The sequence below is a fragment of the Poecilia reticulata genome, linkage group LG14, assembly GCF_000633615.1.
Source record: "Poecilia reticulata strain Guanapo linkage group LG14, Guppy_female_1.0+MT, whole genome shotgun sequence".
Lineage (NCBI taxonomy): Eukaryota > Metazoa > Chordata > Actinopteri > Cyprinodontiformes > Poeciliidae > Poecilia > Poecilia reticulata.
In genome coordinates, this window is record NC_024344.1 from 5,029,438 (window position 1) to 5,050,595 (window position 21,158).

Genomic DNA, 21,158 nt, shown 5'->3' on the forward strand with positions numbered 1-21,158 from the left:
AAAACCTCTTTAATGAAAGCACAGATTTCACATTCTGCACTGCGAAGTGGGGAGAGAGAGAGAGAGAGAGAGAGAGAGAGAGAGAGAGAGAGAGAGAGAGAGAGAGAGAGAGAGAGAGAGCAATGCTGTGATGAAAGCCTTTTTTAAATGATTTGCTAAAATATTTTTCAGTGCCGATTTTCCGAGAAACGGATTTAAACGATTACAACTACAAAGAATTGTTGATTGTTCACTTGTTGTAAGTTTGGAGGCGCACATGCTGCTGCTGCTGCTGCTGCTGCTCCGTGTGTAGCGACTGCTCCTTTGAGACACATCTTGAGACACATCCTGCACACTTTAATTATGAGAGATTAGTGGATTTTTACAAACCTCTTCTGAGTTAAGGCAGGTTCTCAATTTCAGTCTGCTTGAAATTTAAGTTGTGTCACTCTTGTAGACTGCTTCACTGTTTTGTTTGCAGTCCAGTCTGTTGTCTAGGCGAACCCTGAGCAGAAGTCACCTTCTTTATTTTCAGGACATTCAAGATGATTTGATTGTTTCCACATTAAGCTGTCCACCAACTCTCTAAACTCTGCCTTTTGTCTGCCTCTGATTCACCCAACAACTGGAAAGTTGTCTGAGTATTTCTGCAGACTCTGAATTAAACTGGAAGTGTGAGGTGTACAAAATGATAAGGACTGGTAAAAGTGCTGCTCCCAGTATAAAGTGCCATGTTCTCTAATGTCTTTTCTAATCCAATCAGAGCTCTGGTTTCTTTCTTTCTCTCAAACGTTTCATTGGGGTTTTAAACCAAAACCCCAATGAAACGATCCAAGATTAATGCTTCTTTTGAACGAGTTTAGTTTTCAATCACGTTCTGGGCGCCGTTGTTGTAGTGGCCAGAAAATTGTGCCCTCAAAGCGCAGTAAAGCTCCAGCAGTAAGAGAAGTAGCTCAGGCGATGTAATCATCCGTAATGGACAGATTTTCTGACTCGACAAAAGGTACAGGTACAAAAAAAACCTCCTGAGTCATTCTAGAGAAAAACGTTCAGGAACTCGGAGCAGAAACGCCCCTATTCCTCCTCTGAGGTTGGATGATTTATGAAATGTACTGGATATAAAAGAATATTAACCTTTATTTTTACCTGCAGAAATCAGCTTTATACGAATAAATTGCTACAGTTGCACATTACCACAAAGTTTGGGTGTTTTTATTTACATTTAGGCTGTAACTGACAGGAAATAACCTGGAATGACTTCATACTTGGTCTGGTTTCTTTTCTAGTCTGGAGCAGCTGCTGCACGCACGATGAGCCATTTCCCCAGCAAACTGACGCCTCATGAATGACTGGGTTTAGGGTTGATTTGCAAAATAACAAACATGCCCCCTTTCCAACTTCCACCTGAAATATTTTCAGTATGTAAATGATTTATGGAAGCTGTAGTGCAGCTGTTGATTTGAAAATCTGTTTTTGAAGCAGGAACCTGCAGGAAATAGTGACAGTGGGAGCTCTATTTTGCTTTGACAGACTTAATTTACCTAAGCCGCTCAGTACTCTGCAGTGCTTTGGAAACGGACACAACAACCTAGGAGAGCCTGAGGATTCAGCACCATAACTTTTCACAGGGTAATTACTTAGGGTCACACTGTGGAAACATGCTTGTTGCTACAAGCTATTTTGTAAAATAATATGTGAAAAACACAGCTTGTCTACTCCCCTTATTTAATTTTCAAGGTTCAACTGTAATCAATTTTTTATTTATTTGTATAAAAATGTGAAAAAAATAGGATTATTACAACACCAAAAACCTTGGAATTCACAAAACTTTTAAGGCAAAAAGGTCTAAAGTCATACTCAATAACTATTCTTTAAAAAATTACTTATTTTATTAACTTAAATCACTAGGTACAACACATTATACAGTTTATTTACACACTGATACTCATTCATCCTTCAAATATGTTATGTTTTTACAGCTAATTAAAACCTGACATATAAGTTCAGACCAATAATAAAACATTTTTAAAACTGAAATGTGGGTTTATTGAAAAGTATGTTTATTACCTGCTTAAAGGTTGCTCTTTTCTGAAAATGTTGAACTTTGACAACTTTGTTGAATATTGTAATGTGTCATTAATTTTTAAATGTTTAACTCGGTGTGCATCAAGCAATTGTAAGGTGCTTTTTCACAAAACCTCTTTTGGTCGAACAGCTTTTTCTGTGTAAGTCATTCGTATGTGAAATTCCTTACTTGCAGACATGAAACTGATTCCAGACTGGCGCATTGTTAGATTTAGCCTGAAGGAGTTTCTTAAAGACCACCAGGTTTGTAGTGATAGTTAGCAGTCACCCCATGATGGCTCCATGATGACTCTCGTTTTATTGCGGCCTGCTTTAAGTTAATTTTAGGTTTTATGATATATATGACATTTTGTTTTATGGTCTTTTAATTGTTTTATATTGTTAAAGGCCTGTCTGCGGATGTGCATTGCAAATTAGCTCAGGCTATAAAGGTTATAGTGTTCTGTTTTTGTTAATACTTAACGCTTGTCCCCACGCAAATAAACAATAAAAGAAAAAAGGAGAGGAAAAAAAGCTTCACAATTACTGGAGGATTTGAACGTTAGGAACGTCATATGATAATGCTTTAACAGAGACTGTAGCCTGATTGGACCAGAAAAGTCTGGAAGTCTGCAAGTGCCAAGAATAATAATAAAAAAAGCTGCTTGAAGGGCCCGTATTCCCCACAGAGGAATTTTAGTTCAATGCTCTGTAAAGTTTGTAGCAACCCATTCAGGACCTTTGAATTTGTTTCTAATCTGTTACATAAAAGGAACATTAGCATTCCCTAAGAGAGTTCAAAACAGTTCAGAAAAATTGAGTTTAAAATTAGGATTTTTAATATTCAAAATGTTATGCATCTTTAAGGTTAAGCCTTTACTCCTCGCCACTCTTCCAATAAAAGCTACTTAATGCCTGGCATTAAAACCTAATCTAAACAGCTGCTATAAACATCTTGAATCAGTTCAGATATTCAGCTGTTACTACAACTAAATCGGTGCTCTGAACGTTTGGTGTTTAGCATTTTCAAACTGAATTTTCAAAACGCTTGGAGTTCAACTTGTCCTAAAGTCACACAGAAATGTAAACTTGTTGCTGTCCAAATTAACTCCTTTTTATCTTTTTCTACAGAACCAGTAGACATGTCTCTTTTTTATGTTTCTGTGAATCTTAAAGGGTCTTCGTAAAAAGTGAGTTTTTAAAAATGAAGATGAAATATGTATTTTGTGCTTCATTCCTCAAATTTTTTTCCCTAAAAAATACCTCGACAAGTGGACAAATTTGTTGTGTGAAATTTGTTTTGACTACAAGAAGAAAGAATAGATTGAAAACCAAAGGTTCATGTAGGCAAACCCTTAATATCATGAACCAGGTAATTCAACTTCGTTTCTAATGAATTCAACATTACAGAGTCACCATCTGCTTTGTAATTAAATTAATTGTCCTAGAACGTCCATTCTTTTCCTCAGGCAATATGTTTCTTTTTAACTTCACATATTTCTTTGCCTCTGAGTTCGAGTTGTACATAAGTTATTCCAGCAGAATGTTGATCAGGGCATTTTTTAGCATTATTCAGAGAATATAACTCTACTTATCCCAATTTTGTGGTCTTGACAATATGCATGTCATATTCGGGGCCAAACCTCAAGAACTTAAGGGAATCTTGTGGAACATCAACTCATTGAATTTCTATCTGTGGGGGACATATGGTGCCTGATTTGTCAAATAAAGTTCCCCAGTTAGGCAGGAATTTTGTTACAACATAAAAAGGCGAGGCAGCAAGTTAAAAAGCAGTTTGGGGGAGTTCTGACGATGTTTGGTTAGAGCTCAGGGTGACTTTCTAAGAAAACTGGATAAGCCAGATAATCCCCTGGGTAGTTTTGAAAAAGATAATTGGAGGTGAAAAGTAAGGAGAAAGGTATCAGAATTCCTCATAAAGGATGAGATGGTATTATGCTCAGGCACGAGGTTGGAATGAGAGGGACTAGGCATGGTCTCGTCTCTAAAATGCAATAATTTCATAATTCCTCAACAGATATGCATCACCCACATCCCTTTCTTGTGTGTTTCCGGTCACAATGCTGCTTTCTTTTGCTATAATGACTCGTTTTTATAATTACATGAGACTTTTAAGTTGTTGTGCGCCAACCACGAAAAAGATAAACAAGGAAAGTAGGTCATTTCCCCAACTGAAGTTTTATCTTTTGCAGAAGTGCTTCATAGTGGGAAGGCCTGGCTGCACTGAGGCTGCGGTGTAACTCTGTGTTCTGAAGTGAAATGCAGTTAAACTGTTTCTTGGAATGATTTTATTACTATTTCTTTCCCGTTGTCATAAATGGATTATCTATTTTTAACTACACAGCCTCTGGTGGACTAGATTGCATCACATAACATTATGCAGCACATAAAAACTCATGATAGGTTGGTGCTATGACATCAGTTAGAGTGTGATACAGGGATGCATAATGAATCACTGTTGATCAGGATTTATATACTTTAATAGTTAATCTATGGCAAGTGGATGCAGTAGTCCACCACTATTACTGTTTCTGCACGCGTTCTACTCTCTGTATTTTATAAGATTAATTTAGTTTTTTGGTAGGACTGCTGATAGCAGTGATTACATGGATGCAAACGTTCTCAGCTGTGAGCAACTTTGTGACTCTAATACAAAACACAAAATTTCAGTGCACTCTTTTGGTGGACATAAAAAACACCCCATACTGGTTATGGTTTGAATTTATAGAAAACAAAGTGTTTCTAAAGTGTATTGAAGGAGCAGTGTTTAAATGTATCAGATATTTGATGTTTTACACAGTTAGTTTTGTAAACAGTAAACTAATTGTTTAGCTGTAGTTTCAGAAAATGTATGTTCTCTGTTCTCAGATTTCTACAAAACAACAGCCTCCAGTTCATATCAAAAAATGCCTTCAGTGGACTGTACAGTCTTAAAAAGCTGTAAGTATCTTGGTCGCTTTATCAAATGCTTTTAATCTACCCAGAACAGCTATATGAAGCTTTTTGCATTGTGCTTAATATGCTTATCTTTTAATTTCCTAATTAGTGGGAAGTCTGAATAAACGTTGCCTCTGTTCTTCAGTAAAGCAGCAGATGGTTATCTATGGTATTAACAGTCACATTTTGGGTCAGGCTTAGGTTATAAATCTAAACTCTTAACTGTTTTCACAAGCAGTTGTGAATTATTGTGTTATTTTCAGGAGCTCAGTGAATTCCATCTTGCTACTAAGTTAGGATATCACCTGAGCAGAAAAACTATTCATGAAATCTTTCCACTAAACATTTCACAGTCAACTGTGGTATCGTAAAGCAAAAGCAGCAGCGATTCAGGCACAGACTGGTAGGTCAGAAAAATCGGAGGTGGCTCATGCTAGGGTGCAGTGCGTGCATAATCCACTAACTTTCTGCAGAGTCGCCTTTTAAATGAGCTCCAGACCAGTGTGTGAAGAGGTTCATGGGACAGGAGAATCATCTAAATTTAAGGCTGGCGGTCTCAAAAATACATGTTGCAAATGTCTATGCATGAGGAAATCAAAGGGATTTTAAGGAATTTCAAGTCTTAATACATTTTAGAAGCATGTGGGTTACTTGTTATGAATAGTCTATGAATGCTGAGATCAGAATTGGGTCAAGCCATCATATTCACTTTCAGTTTCGAGCACTAATGCCTAATTGAGTGAATCTTAATTAGTACTGACAGAGTGTCTTCATTGTGTCATGTTGTAAGAAATTAAGCAGTGTTATTTTCCGGTTATCGCTGCAATATTAGTGGAAAAGTTGTGAAAATTCTGCATGCTGTTGATCTGCTGAATGTTGTACACTTTCAATGCACCTGTCCACGTGGTTTTATTTAAAATACACTTTCAAATGGGGAGGAAGGTGAAACGAGAACATCAACTACCTAAGGCAGTGAATTTTCCGCTGCCATTTAATCACAATCCAGATGCACAGTCCAATGGAGGTGTTACATTACCAAGTGCAATGCAAATATTTGGATAAACGGGTGTAAAGGACACTGCCACAGTTCTTTGGAGCAGTGGAGACGTTCTCTGGTGTAATGACTCACACTTATGCCTGTCATTCTGTGGACGAGACTGGGTTGGGTTGTTGGCAGAAGAGATTGACTTGCCTGACTGAACTGTAAAGGTAAAGTTTGTTGGAGGACAGTGTGTGGTGCACAGTTTTTATTTGGGGGTTGGACTTGCCCCTTAGTTCTAGTAAACTACTGCTAATTCTGTGGCATACAGATTCATTTTGGGTAATTTCCTGGTTATCATTTGGACATAGTCCCTTCCTTTTCAGTTACGTGCGCTAAGCAAAGTCCCACAAGGACATCAGCAAGAAAGGATGGTGCATAGGAACTTCTTTGGCTTGTACAGAACCCTGAACTTAAACAACATAAAACCTTCAGGAGCATCATCAGTGCCTGACCTCATAAATTATCTCCTGGGAAAATAGGCAAATATTCCCTTGAACATACTTCTAAATTACTGATTTCTCAGCTTTATTTCAGCTACTGGAGATGAAAATTTGTGGGCCAACTGTTTAATACAATCAAAGTATTCAGAGTACGATGTCATTAAAATTCATGTGAACTTAAACACAAGCATCCCGATACTTTTGGCAATATAGTGTAGATGTAGAGATAAATATCTTAAATGTAATGAATACGGTGATTTCACAGATTTTATTAGTAAGTAGAAACTTGAGCTTTCATGAGGAAGCAAGGACATGACAGCTTTAATTATTTTACCCAAATAAGGACTGCAAGCCTGTTTGGACTGTGACCCTTTTCAGAATCATGATTATGGCTACTCTGTAGTAAAACAGGAGAATAGCCAGAGTTCAGATCAACCTAAGCAGGAACATCAGTTCTCAGAAACCAAAGACCATCTAAAACATGTAGCCATAGTCAACAAGTCATTACATTAATGCTATTTTGATATTTAGGCTTGCTGACATTTCCTCACAATATTTGAGCACTTAGTCTTTGTCTGACCTAACCTCTAAGTCTGTGTTTCCTACTCCTCTCAGGTTTCTCAGCAACAACTTAATATCCTCCCTCAGTCCTGGCGTGTTCAAGGATCTGAGTCAGTTAGAATGGCTGTGAGTATCACATATCCGTTTTACATAATTAATACACTCAAGCTTGCATCCACTCATTGATATGATTTGATATGAAGCATTCTTTTTAAGGAGACAAACTGAAACCACAACAAAAAACAACAGTCCATTCAATACATTCATTGAACAGAGATATCAACTTAAAAAATACATACAAAGTTGCAAAAGTAGCAGGTTTTTTATTTTTGTGAATATGTTTTAATAGGATTTATGTTGCAGTTGAAAACAAAATAGTGCATGATAGTGCACTACTGACATTTAGCTCAATTTTCCTTTGAGGTTTGAGAAACTTAGTTCTTTTATGATCATCACAAGCATGCCCATTCTCTTGATCGCAAATAATTAAACTAAACTGAGGGGTTTGCTAGCATGGAAACTACTTTTTGCACATGCATTAGGGTTGAAGCTTTGGAGATTCTGCACCAGAAGGTTAATATTAGAGGATATTTAGACCAAAACATGTTTTAGCATGTGCCTTGCATGAGTCTCTTGGGAACACCCATTTGTGTCCAGACTCAACCCCTCTGACCTAAGCTACTACTCTAAAATGCAGAGATAGCGGCTTTAGTGATTAACAACAGCAACTGAGGGATTACCTAGGCTCAACTCCATAAATTGAAGGATCCTGGGACGTGCAGCCGCTGTACACACTAAAGTAAACATCGACATGGACTGAAACTGAAAAATAAAAACCTTCTCCAAAACAATTTAGATTTTCTTTGTAACTTTCTCAGGAAGATTTGAGCAAATATCAGCAAGAATGAAGTTATATATTTGCATACTCATTCCACAAACAGTTCAAATAAATAATTTAATCCCAAAATAAATTACATTCACGCAGTTAATGAGCCAATTTAAACCTCTGACCGGAACTGCGTATGCTTGAAACATAAACTGTATGATGGCATTTGTGGGGGTCCATTTTAGAGTGTAAGTAACCTGACAGTACTTTTGATCTCTTGATTTTTTTTTTTTTTTGTACTTTTTTCTCAGAGAGAGAGAGAGACGTTCCTACAACCTAGATTAAACTGCACTGGTCTCTTGAGAGTAAATGAGAATGATGAAGTACATTGTGTTTTGTTCTAGTGTTCACTGAATGTGTGTGGTATTTCTACACACATTGTACAGCTGCATTGTTCAGTTTGAAATGACTCAATTAGCCGCAAGTAAAGGAAGCGCTGCTCCAAATCGAAGGGAGAAAAATCGGTTGGCTGGCAGAAGTGAACAACTGTCTTTAATTAAAGATTTACAGAGAACAAAACTTGGTGTTGTTTTCTAGTGATATGAAATATATATCAATGTTTTCAGAGTAGCTCCAGAACAATTCATAGACAGATTTTACTAATGGCCGTATAGTCCAAATGTCCTTCTAGACTGATTTTTGACATTTGTACAAAGTTAAATATATGTGTTTATGCAAAATGCTGAAACACACAAGACCACATTCAAATAACTGGGTACTAATTATGTAATCATTTTTCCTGCCAGGATGTTGGATCATAACCCACTTAGCAGTTTGACTCATGAGACGTTCTTCGGACTTCGTTCGCTCGTATTTCTGTGAGTCTGTTTTTATTGTTCATCTAACAATATGACATGGATCTGCACCTTCACCAGTTTGATGAGAAATGCGTTACCTATGGGATGTGAACTAGCTAGCAGGACTGGCATGATGCTTTGGGCAATGCTACGATGGGAAAGTTTAGGTCTTACCAATTATGTGGACGTTTCTTTGTCACACACCATTTACACAAGCATTGTTGGTGACAAAGTAAACTCTTAGGGAAAGAGTTTTTGCTGATGGCAGTAATCTTATAAAAGTATGCCTCTTACCACGAGGCAAAACCATGTTTAAAGAAATGATGTAGCATGGTTACAGGTACATCTTCATAAATTCAAAAAATGCATTCTGGTGAGATGCGTTTGTCAGCTTAAAAGTGTATTTTGAAAAAAACCTTTAAGCAGGAATTAAACATACTTTTCATTAAGTCCCCATGTTTTATTGAAAACACAACCTTCTAATCTTCTAAGAAATTAAATGTGGTGTTTTCATTAGATATTAGCAGGAAATCATCGTAATTAAAATAAAGGCTTAAAAACATTAGCCTGTGTGTAAATCATCAAAATAATGTTTTTTCACCTGCACATGTATTAGTCGGTCCTTCGGTAACCGGTGTATACTATTAGGGTTACACTTCTATACCAACAAACCACTGACCCATGAAATTTCAAATCATAGAATGAACCTTGATGGCAAATGTTACTGTTAGAAAATGATGCAGTATGTGCACAGGAACAATTCGTCTGGTTTAATTCTCTAACACAGGTTAAATATTGTTATATCAAAAGCGGCTAAAATGAACTATTTCAGCTATTCATGTGAACAGTAAAAACATCAGTTTCTTCACTTCCATCAGTATGTCTCAATGCTCGTCCTCAGGGACCACAGCCCTGCTTGTTTCAGGTGTTTCCCCACACCTGACCTGAATAAGTGGGTGATTAACACGCATCTGCAGCCCTTGATGATTTGCAGAGGAGGTCATGCAGTCATTTAAATCATGTGTTCTGAAACAAAAACGCATCTGAAATATTCAGGGCAATGGTCCCTGAGGACTGGAATTGAGCAACACTGATTTAGCTATTCTCTTGTCCCTAACAGCTGAAGTCCTTCTTTATTTTTTCTGTGCAGATTTAGATCAACAGCTATGACTGTTAAACCCTTCCTCAGTTTCACAGAGCATTCTTGATCCAGTCCTCCGCACAGCAGCAGAACTTCCTGAGGCGCAGCAAAAGATGTTTTTTCCAGCAGCTTGGCAAAAAACAGTTGACAGATCCAGGGTGGAAAAAGCTTTTTGCTGCATAATTGTCTAAAAAAAAAGACCATCAGTGTTGATCAAAATGACATTTCCACCTGCTGCCACATTGGTGTTCGAAGGTATCCGAATGTGGCTATAAAGGGCAACAGATGGTGTTTGAAGGTATCTGAATGTGGCTATAAAGGGTAACAGACGGTGGCCGTATATGCTTCACGTTAGAAAATACGACACTTTTGACGTACTTTCGACTAAGCATCCCACACCAGCAACACTTGACTGCTGACTGATGCGCCGAAGCAAAAATGCTCAGTGAAGCTTTTGGACCATATAAAATAATTTCTCCCTCCGAAGGTGGAAACCCGATAATCTGTTCTGTCTTGCTTCATTTCAGCTTGATGTCGAAGGTCTATAAAAAGTGATAATTAACACATGTTAACTGATTATAATCTTGATTTACATTCTTGTTAATTCTTACAAAGGGCTGTCATCAGAATAACTGGAATACTCTGTGGCGGTGAAGAAAACTTCCACAGACTACAGTTTAATATATGGCCAATTGGAAGTTATTAATTTACTTAATTTAATGGTCAGATTATTGTTATAACTAAGCACCCTGTGGCAAATGATCTGCTTGGAGACAGCATGCCATTTCTCATTGGCAAAATTGTTTCCAACACAAAACTACCCTAGCCTGCAGGAGCGTTGGGGGGGAAAAAAAAATCAATTTTGAATATGTTTTATTCATACTTTTTTGTCTAGGTCTAATTAAAGTCTTAAGTGAAAGTCTTGAAAGTGCTCATTGTTGCCGGTCATCTATTTCAATAAAACATTTTAGGTGCTGAATCAACCCAAAGTATACCAAATCTCAAGGCACTCAAAATTACACACCGTTTTTTGAGATTTAGTGGAAAAAGTTCTAATCCTTGTTGAGTTGAATGATCCGCAATGGATGTTCTGTTGCTGCACACTAAAGACTTGTAAGAGTCCATTCATCAAAGGTGGAGAGATGGAAAAGGGTGTAATTGTACAAGATCCCATCTTTTTGAGATTTATATAATGTTATTCCCTCTTCAAAAACACACCAGGAGTTTTGCTTTGACTCTTTTATACATGTTTGATGAATACTTGAATCTCCTGCGGGAGCCATTTGGGGGTGCCTTAACACCTGCTCCTGCAATGCGCTGCCTGTTTCCCCAAAGCTTAGCCTTAGCGCTGTAGTCCCGATCTGAGCTCCTTCCCACAGCACTTCTCCCACAAGCAGCAGCAGCAATAAGCTCCTACAAACTGAACACTCCTCTGTGATGAGTTGTAAAATGTGTCAATGGAGAGGATTTGTTGTGATGATGTGCTGAAGGGGCGTGTCGAAGGTTCTTAAACTAGAGACAGAGGACAATTTCAAGGCTTTAGATATGACTATGATGCAAAGTTACATTTCTTTTAAGATTTATACAGCCTTTTCATGATAACTGAAGATAACAGTTACTTGATTTTACCATAAAATGATACTATGTGCTTGGAAAACACATAACACCTCTCCTTTAATGATACTTTCACTCCCTTAGCCAGAAAAGGCCAACTGACTTATCTCCCACTGGTGTATCACAACAACTTTTTTTTATGTGCTGGGAGTTTTAAAGAATGAACCATGCAAATTTTACAATATTTCCAAATATATTTGGAAATATATTTTCATTTATATTTCCAAAATATAGAACCATTGTCTAGAGTTTACCTACTTGTAAAGTAAACATCACAAGATGTAACCAAAAAATGAACAAGACATCTGTTTCAAGGACAGAGGGAAGATTTCTGGAGTAAGTGACATCAAACTAGATGCTTAGTGGAGATATGATGTGGATCTGTTAGTGTGGATAAGATTGAAGGACACCAACACTAAGTACTTTGACCTACTGTGACTGGGAGTTAACCAAAACTACACCTCCATGGATACTTGCTTTGTTTGTCCTTCACATCTCATTAAGCTTCATGAAAGTCATCTGGGAAATTTCTGTTTAAGCTTTAACAGGCAGACAAAAATCCAGCGAGCAAACTGCCAGCATACTTTGATTATTAGTGTAAAATGAGAAGTAACTGATAGAGACCTTTAAATCTGAAAGCACCAAAATGATAATATGTCAGTCTGTTAGCATCTATTTGTCTTTTGACCATATCATTTTATTCCTTACTGATATTGGATTATTTCTAAGTGGTGCACATAATACAATTGTTCTATTTGTCTTTTGACATTACCATTTTATTCCTTACTGATATTGGATTATTTCTAACTGGTGCACATAATACAATTGTGAGTTTATAGCCAGTTTCAAAAGAAGTAAACCCACAGGCGCAACCTGTTCTAATGACTGAATCAAGTTCTTATTTTGAAGGGATAATAATGTTTTTCCATCTCCTTTGGAGATCAGGCTTTTGTGGTTGTTGGCTGTCTCTGTAGCCTTTGAACTTTTTATCCAATCACAAGATTTTATGGATTTTACTGTGATTTTATGTGATAACCTACACCAGTGGATAATTGTGAAGTGGAAGAAAAATGGAAAAGAAATGTTTTTTCTTACAAATACAAATATATATATATATATAAAAAAATAGTTTTTAAAGGATCAATTCAGAAATTACTCACGATAAAATGAATGAAGGCCTCTGAAGTTTGTTAAAGAACAAACTGTATCACGAAGTCCAAGACCCACAGCGGACAAGTTTGGTATAAAGGTGGGGAAAAGTTTATAACAGGGTTTAGTTATAGAACATCATCCAAACTTTGATTCTATAATGGAGCTCTGTTCAATCGATGGGAAGGTTTGCACGACTGCAAGCGAACTGGGGCAGCTAAACTGGCTCCCCGGACAAGGAGACCATTAATCAAAAAACACCCAAGAGGGCGGAAGTACTCCGACAGAGACGCTGGGGATATTCATATCCATGGACTTAGTCATAACAGTCCAGTTTGCAGTTTGCCACAAACCTTAAGGGACATGACAAACATGTAGAACAAGATGCTCTGGTCAGATGACGCCAACATTAAATTATTTTGTCCTTCCTGCACAGCACTGTGTCAGAGGTAATGGGAAAATGGATAGAGCTTAATACAGGGCAGTCCTGGAAAAAAAAACAAGAAAATACTTGAGACGGGGAGAGAGGACAACACAATATTAGTATGTTTAGACCACAGTGGTTTTACGTGGTCTAAACATTTTTTACCAGGAAATTTCTTTTCCTGGTGAAAAGGAATTTTATGTTAATAAAGCTGAAAAGTGAGTAAATGCATAGCCATAAAAGTTGATTTGCAAAAGTTGCAAATATAGGCAGCGCTGTTCAGGTTTTTATTTTTGTTAAAAATATGTAGAATTTTCATTTCACTTCACACCAATGTGTAAAATTTATGTTATAAAATGACTGGCGTTTGTTTTTCACACATTTTAGATTTAATTGCAACTATTTTGGCTGAATTTAAATGTCTTATCTGGCTGCAAAACACTTTCGTCAGCATCAGTTGCCTTTAAATGTGCTATAGAAACCAAACTGACTTTGACTGACTTTGGAAAATAACTTGAAGCTGTTTACTTCAAACTTGTTCACAGGCTTTCTGGGTGAGACTTGTTTTTGTTGTTGTCTTTCCTCAGACCTGTTTAGCGCTCAGGCACATCTCAGCATGTCCTTCTAAAACTCAGGCCTGACACTTGACTCCAATAAGTGTTTTCTCTTTCTCTTTGCCTCTTCAAAGTGGTAGACTAGAGATGTGTCTTTATTTGTCAAACCCACCAGTAGTATTCTGAGATGCAATTTAAATGTGACTGAAATTATCACAGTAAAATGCAGGATTCAATACAACGGTAAACTTCGGCAGCAATATGGGCGCTCACTCTACCTCGACACTGCGCAGTTCGAAACTGAAACATTTTTACAATATTTGCTAAAGTTGTTTGAGTGATGAGWGTATCTAGGAACTTTTAATTTGTAATAATGTAACTTTTTGTTTTTGCTGGTGTATAAATATATATTTTTTTCTTGGCCAATCGTCAAAAGAGAAGACAAATAAACACGCCATTCTGTGATACCAAATGTTTGTTGACCTCAGAAAGTTAGAAAATAGCTACTTGTCCAAGCTTGCCATATCTACAAACAGAGAAAAGAAAATCAAAATGTTGAACTAGAAAACACACAATTTTCAGTTTTAGATCAGGACACATGTCAAAAAACACATGCGCATTTCAGAAAGTACAAAATGAAGTGACTTTGACAAACTTTTTAATTTAGGGAAGGACAACTTATATCCCTGGTTTGTAATTTGTTATTCCATGCTGGGCTTAAGGGCAGATTGGAAGCAGGAATTGAAAATGAAGATAAGTAATGAACTCTGGAATATCACTTTAAATAATGTACACAAGTGCTTTGCTTACTCTAGACATCACCTTATTCAATTTAAAATGATTCAGACTTCATTATTCTAAAGCAAAGCTGCATATTTMCCCCAATACATCCCCACTATGTGACTAATACTATATTCATTCCCACTCTTTTCTGACCCCATTTTGATCTTGCATATTTTAGACTTCATCAGATATCTGCCACACAGAGCTGAAACTGGACCCACTTTTGATTCTACTCAGAGTTTCTGATTAGTTCTCTGAGATTAATAAATGCCAGTAATAACTGTTATCTTTTGTTTTTAAGAAAGCTTGTTTTGATATAGAAAAAACAGAAGTTTAATCTTTTAAATTATGTCTGAAGATAATTGTAAGACTCTCATGTGGAAAGAATGAGGTTAACATGAGTAAATAAATAGAAACACTAAAAGAAGACATGGCAAACCCTTCACAACCCCTTCAGACTGAAGAAGTCCTATAAGTTCTAATACGTTTCATTTTTTATGCCTAAATTGATCAATGAAATTGTTTAATAAGAAACAGATAGTCTAGGTAACATTCTAAACAAACTTTAAATCTAAAAAGTTAGTTAAACGTATTAACCGATGCAACCAAAAAAATAAAAAATTAAACACAGGCATTAAGCTGTAATACGTTTGTATCATGCGATGCAAAATTCAAGCTTAAAATCTTATTGTTATTTTATAGAACTGAAGCAGAGGAGTTTTGGGACATCCTTCTGTTAGATAATGTATTGAAAGTTTGCATGTGATCTCGTAAAAGGGATCACTTGTCCATGGATCAAAAACTTTACCTCATATCTGTTAACAGAGTAAGAGCATTTTTATTCTTCTGTCACAGCCTCGACTACTTCAGCTGGAAATGAAAAGAAATAAACCCACAAGGGCAAAGACTGCGGAGAGAAAGTCATAAAGTTGTTGACTATGAAGAGACGGAATCGGAAAACAGTGCCAAACAAAACGGAGACGTACTTTTGTAAAGCAACTGTGGGCGGTTGTTTTAAAGGTTTTATGGGAGTGCTGCATTTGATGAGGCACTTAGAATTCATTGCACAAAGTAGATCAGAAACAACAGCACTGGCACAATAGCTTGAATAAATCCAAACTTGCTGCTGTGTTGGGGATATCGTCAGGCTGGCAACATGAATGCAAAATACAGAAAACGTTTAATGCCCCAAGTCAGATCTATTGATCTTGTAGAAACTGTTCTCAATCATTCAGTATTTCACTTTCATGTTTCTGCTTTGTTTTGTTGGAGTTTTAATAGAAAACACATTCTTAAAGTGGTGTCCAACTTGTGCTGCTATTTTTTCTGCCCTCATTCCTTATCTGCAAGCTGTAAAAAGAAGGGAACTAAGTCCATTAGGCTACTCTGTGACATATAATACCTCATGAAATTCACATGTTGGGAATTTCTTTACATCTCGTGTGCATGAGCGACCTATATGCTGATACCCCTAAATGAAGTCAAATGCAATCAATTACCTTCAGAAATAGCTTAATTAGTGAATGAAATCTAATCCTGTATAATTTAAACGCAGTATAAACCTAACTGTTCTGATGAGGCCTCGGAGAGCCTCTTTTTAGTGAACAAACCGCATCATGAACAGAGAGGTTGGGGCTGAGGGTGAGCTTAAAGGGGCAGAATTATGTGTTTTCCACCCACATAGTGCGGTTTTATAGTATAATCAAGTAATTATTTTACCTTCAACCATTATAAAAATGCTGCACATATATATATATATATATTGTATATATATATATATACTAAGCTTTACTTAAAGAAAAAGGAAACTTGACTTTGTAATTTGACGCGTTGAAATTGGGTCTGTGTTAGTGCTCCTCCATTATGTCGTTAACACCGGTTCTCAGGAGCGTTGGACTGACAAATAGTTTGTGCTTTATGAGGAAGAAGCTCGGCTTGGGACTACACCTCCAGGGAGGAGCTGTGGATGAATAGACGTTTAGTTATCCCTGGATGGTTTTCACAGGAGATTTAAGGATCCCCCAAACATGCATGAATGTGTCAAAGCAGCACTCCAGGTTTGTTTGGGATGAGGGAATAACATTACGACATGATGTAAAACTCAAAATGGTAGATTGTACACACCATTCCCCTTGGATAACGGACAAGGGCAAATGTCCCTTGTCCATTATCCAAAAATAGAACGTGCACAATGTGTATTTAAACTGACAGGCTGGACGAGAAGACCATTATTCAGAGTAGTGGCTAATAGGTTTATGGTAGTTCAAGAACTCAGGCTGAGATCCAAATATTGCTTTTATATAAAAGTGGCAAGAAGAAAAACACAAGAAATATTTGAATTGTCAAGATACAACAAATGTATAGCAGGTGGTCTGATTAGACTAAAATGCAACTTTTTAGAAAAGACTGTGCTTCACTTTTAAGACAGTAAAATATGGCAGTGGAAGCATCATGCAGTGGTGAAGCTTTTCCTTAAGCATGGAGAGGGAACTTGGTCAGAGTTAACAGATGGATGGAGCGAAACAAACCTGTAGGAAATTCTACTGGAAGCTGCAAAAAACGATTTGGACAGAGGATCAGATTTCACCTAGATAACACCAATAATTTTTCAACGAATAGAAGGGGGATAAATGTAGATCTTTACAAATGCAAAGACAAAAGAAGCCAAGTTTAAATTTTTGTCCACTAACCAATAAGGCACTTTTTTGTTGCCTTTTCACATGAAATCTGGATAAAATGCATTGAATTTTGTAGTGCTAAGAGAGTGTAAATGCATTTCACAAGACCCCATATGTCTATCTTGTTTTTGATGTGGGATAACGAAGTTTCAGCTTCTGAAGAAAGATCTCATCACACAGTGTTTGCTTTAGGATATGGATGCTTTTTTTCCAAGTCTGTATTGGATAGTAGGGTTTGCTTTGCAGCCATCTTGGGGCCACGACATCAAAGCTCAAAGAAAATGAATAAGACTGACATGACACTGTCAGTCTTATTCTAGTTTAAACAGTAATGATTTCTTGGTTAATGTCAAGTTGTCATAACAAAGACATTTTGAATAATGTCAACTTTGTATTAAAAGGGTCATAATTTACCAAATGACGCTTTATGACGGCAGTCATAAATATTAATGAAGGCTTATTCATGTTCATGACAGGTGTTATGTCATGTTTATGACAGGGTCACAGTCTCACCAACCTTCAAATAAAGTGTTACCCAAGAATCTTATCTGGGTTGAAAGTCACGGTGATCAAAGCAGCAGCTCCCACTCTGTAAAGTCTAATCTCTGCTGTAAAATGTCCCTCGTCTCTCCTCAGATCAATGGTGTACACCTCACTGCAGCAGCTTCCTCATCCCAGCTTCTGTCAACACATGCCTGCCCTGGACTGGCTGTGAGTCTGCTCTGACAGTGTACTTGTGTGCATGCAGGTGTGTAGTGAGAGATGTGATTGATGTTGTTTGTGTGTTAAAAAGGGAGAGTGAATGCGCTATTTTATTTTTATTTTTTGCGGCGCTAGTGGCATGTATTTGTAAATAATATGACAGGAAGGGGGAGAAGACATGCGGCAAAGGTATCAGCGACGGGAGTCGAACTCAGGACGGCCATGTTGAGGGTAATATCCTCTGTGTACACGCAGCCACACGGCGATGTGAATGTGTGTTTAGTACCTGTGAGTGGACATAAGGACATATTAAAAAGAGATGTGGAGAGGTTAGAGTGATGCTTCTGACTGACAGGCATCTTCAGCTTATGTCACTGTGGCCGGTCAGCTTGACCAGCTGCATTATCCGCAGGATGAGACTGAAACTCTCTATGACCTCATGCTTTCTGCAGCTTTTGTGTCTGAATGTCTGGAGCACTCTGCAGTCCTGGACTCAAATGTACTCAGGTTGTTTAAATGTGTTTTTCTTTTTATTTTAGAAAAATACCAGAAAACACCACTGTTTTAATTCTCTTTTGGAATCAAATGTTTATATATATGTATATATTTTTTTTTAAAATCACACAATCTAATTGTGATCAAATCGAATGGATTACCACACTTGAGCTTGCTGACACCAGCTCAAACTAAACCATTCTATGTAGTTCTTAATATCTGTCTGGACGTGATAATCTTTTAATTATGAGCTTGTGATTTTGTGTGGTTCTACTTGAGTTGTTCTACTTATAATTTGGTTTGTTTGCACCACAGATTGCAGCTTAAGGTGCTCGCACTACAAAGCTGGACTTTAAGTTACTTGTAATTGATTTTATAAAATGAAATAGTCAGTGCTGCTGGATTGATAGTAATATTATTTTGTAAATCTCATAACCATGTATCTATTTACGAAGCAACACATTTAGGGTGAATTACATTACTAAAGTCACATTAGATAAAGTTAAAAATGCCACATTTCTGTCCTTGTCCTGTTGGAGTTTAGTGCTGCTGCCAACATGCCTGAACACAGTATCTTTGTGGAAAGACTTAAATATATTGTGTTTAGTCTACTCTTGATAAATATTGTTTGAGAATCAGATATGTAGTTTAACCGATGTTTGTCGCCTGTCTTTATAATAAACCCTCATGATACACATACGTATATTTTTCAATTTATTACATTTTAAGTGTTTTAAAACTGATACAGTCAACAACAAAATTAAAGTGATTTTCCTGGAGGAGTGAATGCAGCAAGTCAATGACTCAATGCAACCTGCTGGGTTTACTTAGAAACGTTTTAAGCAACTTTGTGCAATTATTGTCCTTGCTGTGCTGTTGGATAACTAAAATCAATTAGAATGTATGGATGATTGAATTTAAATATTTTTTGTAAAGTGCCTCGAGACTTGTTGTCAACTTGCGCTATATAAATCCACTGAATTGAATGCACTATAGTTTACTTTATAATTTATTTCTTACACAGGGTGGTATTACTTCAATTCCATGTTGTACTGTGAGAACCCTTGGTGTTAAGTTTTATCAGGATCCGTCTCTTAATTCCTAATTATTCCCAAGTACAGCATTATTTACTTTATCTATGAAACCGTCTTTAACTGAAGTTGAAAAAACCCGTTGATCCATTCGTCATGTCCAGGGTGGAATATTGTAATGGGACTGTATCTGGATGTCCAAATAAATACCTTAAACCTCTGCAGTAAGTTTAAAACTCAGCTGCAGCTGAAATTTTGCAGTTTTCAACAAGGGAAATCCTGTCACACCAGTGCTATCTTCCCTGCCCTGGAATGAAATGTTTCTTGTCTGGAATGTTAAGTTTTCTCTTGGAAATCTTTAATTATTATTCTATTGAGAAAACACGTTTTTTTTTACTGTATTGCCCATCTGTCGTAGTGGTGATCTGGACCCTTGTGGTCATTTTTAAACCCTTTCACCAAAATGTTCATTTTCTTTGCCTTGCTTTTATCTCTTCTCTCAGAGATCTCGAGGGAAACCAGATTCAGACTCTCAACTATTCCATCTTAAAAACATGCAGCAAACTTGAAGTCCTGTGAGTATATGATGGACACATCAAATGATTTATGCAATATGGCTGTTATGTTTTTATTGCATTCATCCAGTGTTTTGAGAACAATCTGATCACTTGTGCATGCCATTATTAACTTTCCACTGCAGCTGTGTCCTCAGCATAAAGCAGAAGATTAGTTGAAACTTTTGATTGACAGCTGGTGCAGACCCAGCTGCAGCAACACCAGGAGTTGTGTTCTATAAACGCACCATCAATCATATAACATTTTGGCAGCCATGTTTTGCTAGCCTGATACCTTTTGAATCCTCAATTTTATTCCCAACGCTTAAAATGAAATAATGTCCAAACCCATCTTTGCTGGATATACAAAACTGTTGCCCCATTTATGAAATCTTTTAAGATCAGACAATTGGACTTTAACGTCAATCTCTGTGTTTTCCTGCAAATAACTTCACAGACCTGAAGGTTTATTGTTTGAAGAAATGTTTGTGCTTTTTTTCTTCTTTGCCTTAGTTTTGGATGATAAGACACAAATGCTTCACCAAATGTCTCTGGTAATGCTATGCGCTTCACTAACTTCACTTTAAAACCGTGTTTTATTGTCCGTGTTTGATTATCTCAACATTTCCACGTGGGCGGAGCGATCTTGACTTTGCCACATTTCAGTTATCTGCAAGTTCAGGCACAAATCTTGCCTTTCAGTGGTTTAAAATAGTGAACGATGAGGATTTATGTAACATTCTTATATTTTTATTTTTTGCCACCCTTTGTTGTTTTGAGACATTTTTTCTGGTCTTCTATCGGTTCAGTTCTGTGCAATGAACTGTTTTTGTCTTTGTTGCCTTTGCATTTTCTCATAGCGTCCATTTAAATGGCTTTCCTACATATTTGTTCTACAACCAGTTAGTAAAACTCTACTGCTCAGTAGTTCATGCAGCACTTTTTCAAACTTTGTATGTAAATTCAGGTTATTATGACTTTAATCAAAGAAGTCTGACTTCTGCAGTACATATCAGTAGATCTGTTGCCTCAGTTTTCTGAATATTTTGTGCTCCATGTGACTACACCAGAAGTTGCTTGGCGATATAATTTTCTCCCGCATTAAAAAAAAGCGATGTATGCTAAAATTTAGTAAGTAAAGAATCTAAATTATATTAAAGTGACCACAACTTTATATTCAAAGGAAAATCCTTGACCTGCCAGTAAAAACATTTCACTATAAAAAGGTGGGCTCTGTCAAAGGCATGTAAAGTACCTGCTTAGTTGTCATTATTTTCAAAGGTACAATCTGTCTTAGGAGAGTAAACAG

The 21,158-nt window shown here is 36.9% G+C and overlaps 1 protein-coding gene across 3 annotated transcripts in view; it reads left to right on the forward strand.

Annotated features, from left to right (window-relative positions):
• Positions 1-21,158, forward strand: part of rxfp2a (relaxin family peptide receptor 2a) — an 87,126-nt gene that overhangs the window by 43,258 nt on the left and 22,710 nt on the right. For all 3 annotated transcript variants that reach the window (XM_017308439.1, XM_008427346.2, XM_008427348.2), the window contains exons 6-10: positions 4,930-5,001; positions 7,096-7,167; positions 8,674-8,745; positions 17,704-17,778; positions 19,799-19,870. In XM_017308439.1, the coding sequence (XP_017163928.1) occupies positions 4,930-5,001; positions 7,096-7,167; positions 8,674-8,745; positions 17,704-17,778; positions 19,799-19,870 (363 nt within the window). The remainder of the gene's footprint in view (positions 1-4,929; positions 5,002-7,095; positions 7,168-8,673; positions 8,746-17,703; positions 17,779-19,798; positions 19,871-21,158) is intronic.